Source organism: Rattus norvegicus, chromosome 6 (assembly GCF_036323735.1).
Source record: "Rattus norvegicus strain BN/NHsdMcwi chromosome 6, GRCr8, whole genome shotgun sequence".
NCBI lineage: Eukaryota > Metazoa > Chordata > Mammalia > Rodentia > Muridae > Rattus > Rattus norvegicus.
In genome coordinates, this window is record NC_086024.1 from 101055670 (window position 1) to 101068171 (window position 12502).

At 52.4% G+C, this 12502-nt stretch overlaps 1 protein-coding gene across 4 annotated transcripts in view; it reads right to left on the reverse strand.

The window, feature by feature from the left end:
- Window positions 1–12502, reverse strand: part of Sptb (spectrin, beta, erythrocytic) — a 126878-nt gene that overhangs the window by 12158 nt on the left and 102218 nt on the right. For 3 of the 4 annotated variants that reach the window (XM_006240244.5, XM_017594143.3, XM_017594142.3), the window contains 8 exons: window positions 12248–12452; window positions 11631–12005; window positions 10156–10400; window positions 8693–8831; window positions 8201–8285; window positions 6888–7084; window positions 6610–6659; window positions 6089–6164 (listed from right to left, as the gene is read on the reverse strand). In XM_006240244.5, the coding sequence (XP_006240306.1) occupies window positions 6089–6164; window positions 6610–6659; window positions 6888–7084; window positions 8201–8285; window positions 8693–8831; window positions 10156–10400; window positions 11631–12005; window positions 12248–12452 (1372 nt within the window). Of the gene's footprint in view, window positions 1–5785; window positions 6165–6609; window positions 6660–6887; window positions 7085–8200; window positions 8286–8692; window positions 8832–10155; window positions 10401–11630; window positions 12006–12247; window positions 12453–12502 lie in introns of those variants that run through there. The other variant, NM_212522.1, reaches the window with a different exon arrangement.

The window sequence follows — 12502 nt, forward strand, 5'->3', positions numbered from 1 at the left end:
AGCTGTCTCCTGAGAAGCTCTGCCAGAGCATGACAAACACAGAGGCAAATGCTCATAGCCAACCATTGAACTGAGAACGGGGTCCCCATTGGAGGAGTTAGAGAAAGGATTGTAGGAGCTGAAGGGGTTTGCAACCCCATAAGAACAATAGCCACCAACCAGAGCTCCCAGGGACTAAACTACCAAAGAGTACACATGGACTGACCCAGGCCTCCAGCTGCATATGTAGCAGAGGATGGCCTTGTTGGGCACCAATGGGAGGAGAAGCCCTTGGTCCTGCCAAGGTTGGACACCCCACCCCCACCCCGTGTAGGGAAATGTCAGGGTAGGGAGGCGGGAAGGGGTGGGTGAACACCCTCATAGAAGAAGAGGGAGGGGAGATGGGATAGGGGGTTTATTGATGGAAAACCAGGAAAGGGGATGACATTTGAAATGCAAATAAAAAATATAAAAAAGGGGGGGGGGCTGGAGAGGTGGCTCAGTGGTTAAGAGCATTGACTGCTCTTTCTGAGGTCCTGAGTTCAAATCCCAGCAACCACATGGTGGCTCACAACCATCTGTAATGAGATCTGATGCCCTCTTCTGGTGTGTCTGAAGGCAGCTACAGTGTACTCATACAATAAAATAAAATCTTAAAAAATAAATTTATAAAAAAAAAAAAAGAAAAGAAAAAGAAAAAGAAAAAATGCATTTCCAGGATCCGCCAGCAGGTGGTGTGGGGGACTGCAGACAGACCATTAATTCCACAGGCCAAAATATCCTGACTCAGGACCACAGTGATGCTCAGTGAATTAAGATGTACCCGTAAGCAAAAGGACCCTGCTGACAGAGTTTTCTCTACTGTTAATGTTGGTGAGAGCCAGGGGGCATGGGTGGACCTCAGAATAGACTGCTCCACATTAGCAGTGACATAAGTTCTGGAACACTAGCCTAGAACAGACATAGAGGGAGTGTCAAGGATGGAGGTCTCCAGGCTGGTCAGTGTCTACAACCTTGGTAATGTTAGGGTCTACATGGGGGAAGGTTCTTCTAAAAGATGAAGGGTCCGGGTGAGGATGACGGTATCTAAATGACCATGTGCTAAGTGCCAAGTTCTCTACACACATTCTGTCTTGCAAGCCTTTCAGCCTGTTGTACAGACTAGGGGGAACAAGAAACCTGCCCACAGTCACATATCTAACAAAGGTGGGAAATAGGTCTGCCTAGCTCCAAACACAATGCTCTTTCTATTCAGTCTAGGTGTGTTTGTGTGTGTATAGAAGTACCATGGCTCCTGAAGAAAATATCACCCGATGAGGTTCTCAGTCTAAAGATGTGCCAGCTTACATAAGGCATGTGGCCAACTCGTTAAGGTGGTGCAATCACATCCAAGCTACACTGGAAGGAGCTGGAAATGGGGTTTGCACCACAAAAGACACAGTGCTAGATGCCTTAGGCAACCGAACAGTACCAGGTGAGAGCCGGGTGAGCAGAGCCAGTTCAGGATGTTTATTCTCCCCAGTGTCTGATGTCTTGGCTCCTGGGCTCTGAGAAAGAAGGGATGTCTAGACAGTTTGTAAAGGCTGCTTGAAGACAGCTGTTCTCAAGAGAAGAAAAAGACTCGGTTTGCCGAGTTGAAAAGCAGCCAAAGATAGGGACACATGAAGACTTGGGGTAGACAGAGACCCCAAAGGAGAAAGGAGAGGCTGTGCTGAACCAGAAGTGTGGGGGTGGGGAAGGAAAGGCAAACTGTGGCAGATGGCAAGCAGCCCTGCAGATGGCAGGCCAAGAGATGGTGAGGGGCTCCCAGAAGTGGGGTTTGGAAGTAAAGAGGCTCAATTCTACACCCCAATGGCCAGCTGTCATCTGATATGTCTACTGGGGCACTTGGGTGAGATGGAGGGAGGATGGTACAGGCCCCAGAACAAAGCAAAAGGAAGTGGGGAATCAGTTTGTAGGTTTCTCTTGGACACGGGAGATCTGGTCCACTGTCCCCAGAGGAGAGCGAGGGAGGTGTCTTCAGAGTGGTTTTCAATGTGCATGACCTGTGTGCTGACTTTAGAGGAGCTGGTGGCGGCTGGGTTTCTTGGTGACCTGGATCTTGGCCACCGGTTCCCCATCCACTTCTGAGGTCCTTCCAAATGTTAGCGAGCTGAGTCTCATGCTGAGTCCATCAGTATCGGGGAACAGGAGGACATACAGCTTGAAACAAGGAACTTGGGGGAGATTTTACAGCAGAAGGACCAGACATTAGCATCTGGCATAGGGAAGAGAGAGCTGGGCACACCCTGCTGTGGGTAATGTCCAGAAAGAGAGCAGGTTTCTCCAGGGAGCCAGGGCGCAGTGCCAGACTGCAGGCGGACACACCCTTGCCACGCTGACTCAGGCATCCTGGGGAGACAGAAACACGCCCAAGTTTGGGGCAAAGCTGACGTCTGTTCTGGGCTGAGACTGCCCATTTGGAACAAAGGATTTGCATTTGAGGCAAAATGTCTGAAAAAGCTGCTCTTCATGGGTGGGGAGGGGCAAGGACTGGGAAGGCTCTTCAGGCAAGAAGAAACACAGCTGCTGCCCCCCACCCACAGCATCCGCCAACGTCAGAGCCCTACTGCCAGCTGCTGGCTGCTGAGTAAAGCTCTGGGCTGCTGGGGGCAACTGGCTGGAGCTAGCAAGGCCTTGCCACAAAGGTGGCCATAGACCCCGATCCCAGTGCCTGCACAGTCCCTGGGGTATTGCCCCTCACTCACAAGTGCTGGCTGTTCTCCCAAAGCCTCTGAGACAGGAAGGAAGACCAGCAAGATTCAGATCACCCCACAGCCCTACTCTGACGCTCAGCCTGTCTCAAGGGAAGTCGGCTGTGTGGCCATTCATGGAAGGTCACACTTAAAATGCAGTGTCTGTGAACCATCCTGAGTAAGACTGTTCCTGCTCAAGGTTGACCATGAAGAACACCCACTTGGATACTGTTTGGAGTGGCCTTGTTCCCAGGGTCCCCCTACACTGCACACCAGGTCTAGCCTGGGGACCTGGAGTCAGGAAGGGTATGTTGGTTCCAAACTGAGATTGTTTCTTGTTACAGTGCCCTCCAACCCCCAGCCAGCATCCATGTCATAAAGGGGTGTCACTCCTGTAATCCCAGCACCCCTGCAGGGACCCTGAAACAGCGGTGTGTAGGAAGAGGTCTTGAGCTTGGAGGGAACTCGCACTCTTTAACACCATGAGAGCTCACGCTCCTCCCTCCTAGGAGAAAACACCTTCCCTCAAATAAGACACTGGAGAGTCTGAGTCAGCAAGGCCTGGGCGATGAAGAACACTTAGGGGAGCCCAGAGACCCTTTCCCAGGGGAAGGGAAGGCACATACGGCAGAGAGGGTGCCGGCCCCTTGTCAGAACGTCCTCTTGAGTTACACTCTGGCTGAAGGCACAAAGAAACAATCAGGACCCCTCAGGGCTCCACTGCTGGCACTATGCAGGTTTGAACCTCAGCTCTTCCCTCAAACAGGGACATGGCCAAATGCCCTAGGCTGTCACCTCTCCTTCCCCATCCTGCTTCACAGTATTTGCTGGGGGTCTCAGAGTTAGGAGCAGATGGGAGGAAAACAGGAAAGTCATTTCCCCCAGCTTTTCCCTTGAAAGGCTGCATCACTGACACATGGGAATGTGGACTTTCTGTAACCCTACGGAAAGACCTTTATAAGGCAAGAGAAGAGACTTGGGGATGGGATGGGGAGGTTCCAAAGCCACACAAGTTAAACAGAACCAGAGACCAGACCCCAAACACTCCGACTTCATTCCGAGTGTTGCTTCTTGTGATGCCTTGTCTCTCTGGCTTGGCCTCACACTTACCTGTGGGAAGTGACTGATTTTTACCGGAATGCCCTCTAACATGCAGAGGCAGGGGCAGTAGTGGCAGTGCACAGTGATGGTTTGGCAGCTCAGTCATTGCATGTGCACACACGGGAAGGGGAAGGTTGGATCAAGGCCCACAGGGTGCTGCCTGTGGGATGCACTATGCAGGCAGGGTAAGGGTGCTTGGTCCACTCCCATTCGTAACTCCAGCAGGAAGCGACATGCATTAGTAAGAGCTTTTACAAGAAGCGATGTGGCATGTGTATATACTACAGGACCCGACACCAGACTGCACAGACAGGAGAGCCACAGCACCCCGGCCAATCCATGAGAAGGCGCAGCAGACAACTGAACCTTCCTGAGATGGGAAGAGGCTGTCAAGGGCAGTCAAAGGGGGCTGCAGTGAGCTTAGGAGGACCTCTCCAAAACGAGGTTGGGCTTTCTGTCTGCATGGGCTCCATCCTCTTTCTCACATCAAAGGTGATTTGGAGTTACGTCCTCCCCCCTGCATCTTTAAGGCTTGGGAAGAAGCTGCAGCAGGAAGAAGGTTGTCTCCAGGAGGCCCTGGGCCTGGTGTTCATTTGATTAGCCATCTGGTTGCTTTCTGGTACAGACAGGGGCTGCTTTTCCAATCTGGTGAATGGCTGGCTGCTCAGCAAGGATCTCCCCTAGGGGCTCACTCCTCCCCCAGAGAAACACTCGGATTTAAGCAAATTTTATTCCTCCCAACCCAGTTGGTATTCAAGTGTTGGATGGAGGTGGCTCAGGGGCGCATGTAGTTCCATTTGCACAAACGTACACGTACACGACAGACAATGGTGTCGAGATGCTCAGGTGGTCATGAAGCCCGCACACCGGGGACACCACGGCATGCAGACACACAGGGATGCAGGGCAGAAGCGCAGGTGGAGGCAGGAGGCAGGGACAGCTCCAGCCCTGTTCACAGTCCATAGGCCCTGGAGTTCTCTCTCCCTCTGGTGGGAGTGGGGTTAGGGACGGGCTCAGGGGAGTTGGTGCTGGGGAAAGGGAGCTGGAAGACAGTCTACCACAGACAGGATGGGTACGGCAGCAGGATCTTCTGAGAAAGGTCTTCCAGCAGAGCCCAACAGTGCCCTCTGCTGAGCATGACGGGTCGGTACAGCTCAGAAAAAAAAAAAAAACGGCTCCAAAGAAACGTGTATATGTGTGTGTGTGTGTGTGTGTGTGTGTGTGCGCGCGCGTGTGTGCGTGTGCGTGTGCACGGATTCTGCACAGGGAGGGGTGTGCATCTTTCTTGGGGTAGCTGATGTAGCATAAATTCCCACCAAGGATGCTAGTCCTAAATCCCTACTCAGGTTGCTCCACTCACCTGGGCTCTGAGACAGAGGGAGTACATGAAGTTATCTGCTGCTTCTGATACTCAAAGCCATACGCCACAGGGATTCATGCAGTGGTGCGAACCACATGCAGACCGAGTTCTTCTCACCGGCTGTCCCCAATCTGAGTCACAGCTGTCCAGGCTCCCTGAACAGACTCTCGGGACCCAAAAGGACCCTGCTCCAGGTACGGCCCCATGGCTGTACGTCCCAGGTCTCTAGAGGCTTTTTCTTTAAACCCCTCAGATAAGGTTTGCTGTTCTAGTCTATAAACTGGGGGCTTCCTCACAGTACTAAAAGCTTGGGGGGATCTCCTTCACCCTCACGTCTAATCTTGCCTTAGAACCATCTCTATAGTCAAACTCTATGAACAACAGCCATAAAGGGACGGTGGAAATCTACACTTTGCTGCATGAGGTGTCTGTGGGTGGCTTGGGCAGCATGAGGCAGTCTGTCGGTTCAGGTGCATGTGGAAATATACGTGCCAGCATGTATAAGGAGAGGGCACTGTGCTAAGGACGAGGTGTGAGGGTAGTGGGAAGAGAGACCGTGTACCCAATGGAACCAACTCTGAGTAAAGTGTTTCCCCTGTGCTGATGGTGATGTATCTATCCCATAAAATTTATTAAACTAGAGAAAACCAAACTTGCAGAATCATGTTGGTGGGCTGGCTTCTGGGTTGGAAGGAGCGGAATTATTTAAGAATTAAAATCTAAGTAGAAAAGTAGATGAATCTGAAGGAGGCTCCTAGAGTGGCCTGTGGGCAGGATGAGGGTAGGGACCAGGAAGCATGCCCTGCCCTCTTCTGTCCTCGCCTTCCTTCTGCCCTGGCTGATCCTAGAAGGGGTGAGCAGGCTCTGGCAGCAGTGACTCCCAGGAGCTAGACAAGCGGGACATAAAACTGACCGGGGATGTTCTCTCCGTGGCCGCATGGTGGACCTGGGGAGCCTCGCCAGCTGTCTCGCCTTCCTCCTCTTGAGGCCTAAAGGAGACACAATCTCTCTTTAGTGACAGGTGCCTCTCTGCAAGGCCTGGCTCTTCCTGGCTTTCCACCCACTGGGAGCACAGAACATGCACAGGACATAATCGTTGGCTCTCCATCCCAGAGATGCTCAGACACGTCAGAAATGGATGAATTCCATATGAGGCAGTCTAAGGGCAGCGTCTGGGAGTTCCGAAGGGAAAGGTTGACTTAGCAACAGGCACTGTTAGCTAACCCTTCCTTCCTGTATTGGGCTTCAGGCTTCTGTGTCTGCTGCAACAGAGCTCTGTACATTCTGGGTTGTGCTGACAGGGCACCCAGGAGAGGCCAAAGGTTCTTTTGTTCACACGACAGGTGTTGATTAGCGGCTTCCTTTCCCTCCTCCCCAATCACCCTTTACAACATGCTTGGCTCCTTGTACATGGGACGCAGGGCTGACACTCACCCAGGTTCCTCTGTGGGTCTGTCTGGAGTCTGGCGTTCCTTAAGCTCAAGCTGGGGAGGAAAAGGTCAGGAGTCAGAGCCACATAGAGGAGCTAACTCTCAGATGACCTAAGCTTGGCCCTGTACCGTAATACACCAAATGTTTGAGTCACATCATCTGTCTTTAGTGTCTCCTGTACCCGTCCACCCTCTTACCAGCCTGAGAACATGACGTGAGAGTTAGCACCACACCATTCCAATAGCTGCGGCCCTCCTGTCCCCCAGACGGCCTCAGCTTACCGTGGTGGGCTTCTCCAGGGCAGCAAAGCGCTCTGCCCAGCTGGCTGTGGACTTCTCAAAAGCCTCATGCCTCTTGATGAGCTTTTCCACGCTGTCCACCGTATGTCCAAAGTCCCGGCTGGCCAGGTAGGGCTCCTGGGCAATCAGCCATGCCTCGGCCACAGAAGCGTCCCTCGAGAACTGGCACACCTCCAGCACTGCCACGAGAACAAGCCACGAACCCACCCACAAGGCCCAAGGGCCAGTCAGCATCCAGGTATCCCTCAACTATATGGGTGCCTTGTTCCGCTGTGTGTTTCTGCCGAAAGCCACTTCACCCCACACTAGAGAACCACCCCATCTCTACCAATGGTTCCACAGCTACACAAAACTTTACATGTATAATCCACCCGCCTCTAGCAATGGTTACATAGATAAACAAAGTCTTACATGTATATGCATTTACTTACATATATACGTCCAATTTTATAAATGCATACTGTTTTACTTTTATTTTTGCCATGCCGGGTATCAAACTCAGGCTTTTGTTCATGCTAGGTACTCTATCATTGAGCTTCATCAATACCCCTTAGCCTTTGAGACAGGTCTCACAGTTTAGCACAGGCTAGCCGCCTCAGACTCTCAGTCCTCTCTCCTCCACTTCCTAAGTGTCAAATTAATGGTGTATGCCACCATGCACAGCGAGAGCCATATTTTTTTTTTTTTTTTTTTGGTTCTTTTTTTCGGAGCTGGGGACCGAACCCAGGGCCTTGCGCTTCCTAGGTAAGCGCTCTACCACTGAGCTAAATCCCCAGCCCCGAGAGTCATATTTTTAAAGCAACCAACTTCACTTATATTGCCTTGCTTTAGGAAGCAATCCCCTGCTTCAAATTCTTTCCCTTATCTAGCTCACAAACAAGCATGGAGACTCGCTGGTCCTGGCTTTAACCTTGCTCACAGCTTACCTGAGGTAAGATATTCTTCCTCTTGCCTCAGCTTCAGGCTGCTGGAGGACAGAGCTCCTGACCTCCACACAATAACCTGAAGGCCAAACACTCAGGAGAAACTAGAACTTCCCTGACCTCTCCCAAGCCACAACTCCACACGGGAACCAAACTGGGCACAGGAGGGCGGGAGAGGATGAGGAGGAGAGTGGGTAGGGGTAACATTCATCTGTACAGACCTCCTGCTGCCTCGTCTCAGGCCAGTGGCCCAGAGCTTTCTCACTGAGTACTGCCATGAAGTTTCTTCTACGCATGGTGTGGTACCTTGTACTTCTAGGAGGGGTCTGCTAGGCCCTGCCCTCAGGTTCCCCAGCCCTGAGCTATACTCACGCATGTGGAGCCTGTCAGAGCGGGCTTCCCACTTGTCATTCATCTCCTGCCTCCTGGATATCACTTGCTGTAATTTCTCCCGGATCTGTGGAGAGGAAAGGGGAGAAGCCCAGGCTATGGTGATGGTCCCTGATGTCTGCAGCAGTCCTAGACGGCTGCAAAGAGCAAGTGGGGTCACACGGTCCTGGATTCAAGTCTTCACTCTGCTACTTGCCAGCGACAGGTCACTTCATCTTTCTGAGGTACCTTTAGGTGTCTCACCTGAGAAGTGGAGTCAACAACTCCAAAGGACAGGCGCATGTGGGTGCTGGGCAGGCGTGAGCCTCCTCTCCTTCAGGGAGCACCCACCTCCTTAAGGCAGGGGATGGGCTTGAGGTGCCTCTGATTTCTGGCTTGTAGGCACCTCAGCTCCTTGGATGTATCTCTCCTCCCTGTCCCCTGAAGCTGCTTGGCCAGCAAGGCTGGGCGGCACAGTGACATGGAGAGACTCACCTCGTCTGAAGCCTGGTGTTGCCTCTGTAGCAGGGACTCCCCAAGTTCTAGGCAGGTGCTGAAGTTCTTGGCCCTGGTATTGATCTCTGCCTTGATGCCCTGGTGATACTTCAAGAGCAGTTCCACCGAGGAGACATCCCTGAGGACAGGACGGCCAGAGCAGACAGGCAGTTTGAGAGACAGAATTGGGCCACTCAGACCTGCCTTGAGGAGTCTTGTCTCTATCCTTTCTTCTCTCTGGCTAGCCAGGAATTCCTCTCTGTCCCAGCCCTAGCAGTAACACTAACATGTTAGCGTCTTCACTGGTCAGTGGGTCAGCAAGGAGAACAGGGACCCTAAAAAAATCTGGGAATATTACTGGACAATAAAAAGGAATGAATTACTGAATCACGCTATGTGGATGAAATCTTCGAAACAGGCTGAGGGAAAGAAACCAATTACGGGAGACAATACACTGTGCAACACTGTTTATACAAAACGGAGAGACAGGGGTTGGGGATTTAGCTCAGTGGTAGAGCGCTTGCCTAGGAAGCGCAAGGCCCTGGGTTCGGTCCCCAGCTCCGAAAAAAAAAAAACAAAACAAAACAAACAAACAAACAAACAAACAAAAAAAAACGGAGAGACAGGTCAGTAGACAGGGAGTTACAAAAACAGTTGCTCAGGACCCAGAGGCAGCGAGCACAGAGAGTGCTGTGCACAGCAATGGTTTGTTTTTGTTTTGTTTTTCCCCCAGGCAGGGTTTCTCTGTGTAGCCCTGGCTTTCCTTGAACTTGCTCTATAGACCAGGCTGGCTTTGAACTAACAGAGACCTGCCTGCCCCTGCTTCTTGAGTGCTGGGATTAAAGACCTGTACTGCCACAGGTAGGCCAGAACTTTTTTCGTGTGTGTATGTGTGGTAATGATGAAATATACTAACTTAGATTGGGAGGGAATGATTGGATCAGGGGAAGCATATGAATACCACAGATGATACACTTTAAGAAGGACAAGGAGAGCACGTGAATTATATCTCAATAAAGTGTCAAAGTGCCTTGGGGCAGAGGGACAGAGACAGGTCACCAACACTTGCTGAGGTAGAGGTCCAGCCCCGCTGGGTTTCAAATGCTGAGAGCCGGACTCTGCCTCTTACAGACAGTCAACTTTGCAGTTAGTTTTAGGCACAGGACCTCAACATCTAGTGCTGGAGAAGAGAGGCCTCGAGCCTACCCAGATATATGACACATGTACCCTCACTGACAATAGTGGACAGGTTCCCTTGGAGATTCACAGTGATCGACACCCTTATCCTATCACTTTCAGTCAGTTCTCTCAGTAGAAGATGAACCACTGTTTCCACCTGAACCCAGATCAGGTCTCTGGTACCCCTCAGGGATTTCCATGCACTGGGCAGTCTGGGATCACCCCCCTGGAGGAGCCTCGGCTCTCCTAGGACGCACTAGAGCGTCCCCGAGGATGCCCCTCACCTGGGTCTCTCCTGGGTCTCGATCTGCCGGATGATGCTCTCCATCCAGGAGAGGAGGTCACGCACCATGCTGAAGAAGCGGAACTTGTCTGCCGTATCTACCAGCTGAGCTCGGCGCCCAGCACACGCGTCCAGCAGGGCCTGCCAGGCCGCGGACACCTCCTGCTCCTTGCTCTGGATAGCATCTGCCTTCTCCCCAGCATACGCTGTCTGCAGTCGGGTGGCCACGTCCTGGAACTGCTGCACCTGTGATGAGGTGTAAGGCTGGAAGGCCGTCTGTCTCCTCCTGAGTCCTCCCCAGGGCACCTCTGCCTGCTCAGGGTGTGTGCTGGGCTCTGGCCCAGGGTTTGAGAGTGAAAGGGTCTCAAGTCCTTTTGGCCTCCTCAGGAGTGCAGTAATGAGTAACTACTGACCTGAGCACAGCCCTAGAAATGTAATTAACTCTCTTCATCTTTACTGCCATCTATCAAAGACATATGATTATATTTGTTTCTGCAATGGGGAACCAAGGCACGGGGATGATAAGTGGGCGGCCCAGGTTCCTCCCTTTAACCAATGGAACAACTGCGGTTGGAACGACCAATACCCAGGTCCCTGGTCTTAATCACTCTGCATGCTGCCTCTTCTGGTACAGGCCTATCCCAAACCCTTTGACTGGGGCCAACTCAGGGACAATGATGCCTCACTCCTGTCACCTCAATGGAGCTCTACCTGTCTCAGTAGCTCTGACACCCCAGATATGACAGTTACAATACCAGGTGCCACCTTCAGTTGGAGGACAGATCCCTAAGATGAACTAAGGGGTCCAATCTACCTCAGTGTTCTCTCCCTGAACCCCGTGGAGTGGGCTGTACTGCCAGTCTAACTCTCCCAACTCCACTGAAAGCCACGGGAGCCTCTGGCAGCTAGCGTCCCTCACTGATCCTGCCAGTGAGCTCTGAGGAATCCAGAGAGTCTGCAGGGGTCCCTCAGGGCATGCTCCAGTGATGGGGGCGGGGTTAAGTAGATTTTAGAGACTCTAGCACCTCATGCAAGGCAGACCTATCTGGTAGCTAACTAAGCCTGAGAGGTCTAGAGCCAGGCCCCTGTGGCCTGGGTTGTGGCTCCACCTTCTATCTACTTACCCCAGGCAACACTCTACACTACACTGTCCTCACCTGCAAACCTACTGTGAGTGCCTAGAGATACCTGGGAAGATCCAGCAACTACACACGTCCCTTAAACTAATACCCAGTACTGAAAGAGCACTCTGTGTTAGCTGATAAGCTATATACAGCCAGGAAACTATAGCTTGAAGAACTACTCCTGAAGCTAACAAGAGTCTGAGAGCAGCTGTGCTCTTTGTCCTGAGCTATTGGCTGTCTAAGGAAGAAAAATCTGATTCCCATTCTAGAGGTTCCCCCTTAGGAGCCAAGTGGGGCTCCGACACCAACACCAGGGGAAGGTGGTTGCAGGCAGGAAGTGGGTGGATGGTACCTGCACACCCAGGAGGTGGAGCTCCCGCTCGAAGGCAGTGTGGACCCGGTGGAAGGACTCAGCTGTGCTGGCGTCCAGCCCCACGTCCTCTGGCAACTCTCTGTGCTTCTCATCTATGAGGCCCAGGATCTCGGTGCCCGTGTAGAAATAGCGGTGCAGGTCGTAGGAGGCAGCCAGCAGCTGCATGCGGGTGTCAATGAGCTCCAGCAGATCTGCCCACATGTCATTCAGCCCATCCTTCCACTCTGCAATGGTGGCTGCCTCGCTGTGGCCCGCATCGATGAGACGCTCAATGATAGAATTCACATTGTCTACTCGCTCCTGCCCGATAGCCCCGGTCTCCCGGGCAAAGTCTCGGAACTTGTCACGGAGCATCTGGATGCGGGGTAGATAGAATGCGGTTAGGGGTCCCTTGGCCGGGTTGTCACTGTGGCCACCTGGAACTAGCCGTCACTTTCTCCAGGGCAGACTGTCTTTCAGCTATTCTCCACTCGTGTGACTACATCTCGGTGACATTTCTCCCAGCTGGCAGGGGAGTCAGACGGGTCTGGAGTGATGGTTGCCTGTGACTACTGTCTTAGAGGAAGACAAGGAAAGTAAACGCTGTGGGTACTCACAGTCACGTGGTCAAAGTCCTGCCCCATTTCTTGGGATGAGGCCACCATCTCTTTCTCCGTAATCCACTGCTCCAAGTCGTCAGCCTCTCTCTTCAGCTGGAACAGGTGGTACATGTTCTCTAGCTTCCGCCTCCGTTCCTCAGCCATGTCCTTCAGCCCGGCATACTGCTTATCCACTTGCCCCTGAAGTCTGATGATCTGCTCCCTGGAATCCAAATTCAAGGAAGGGGATCAAGACCCAGAGCAAGGCCTGGG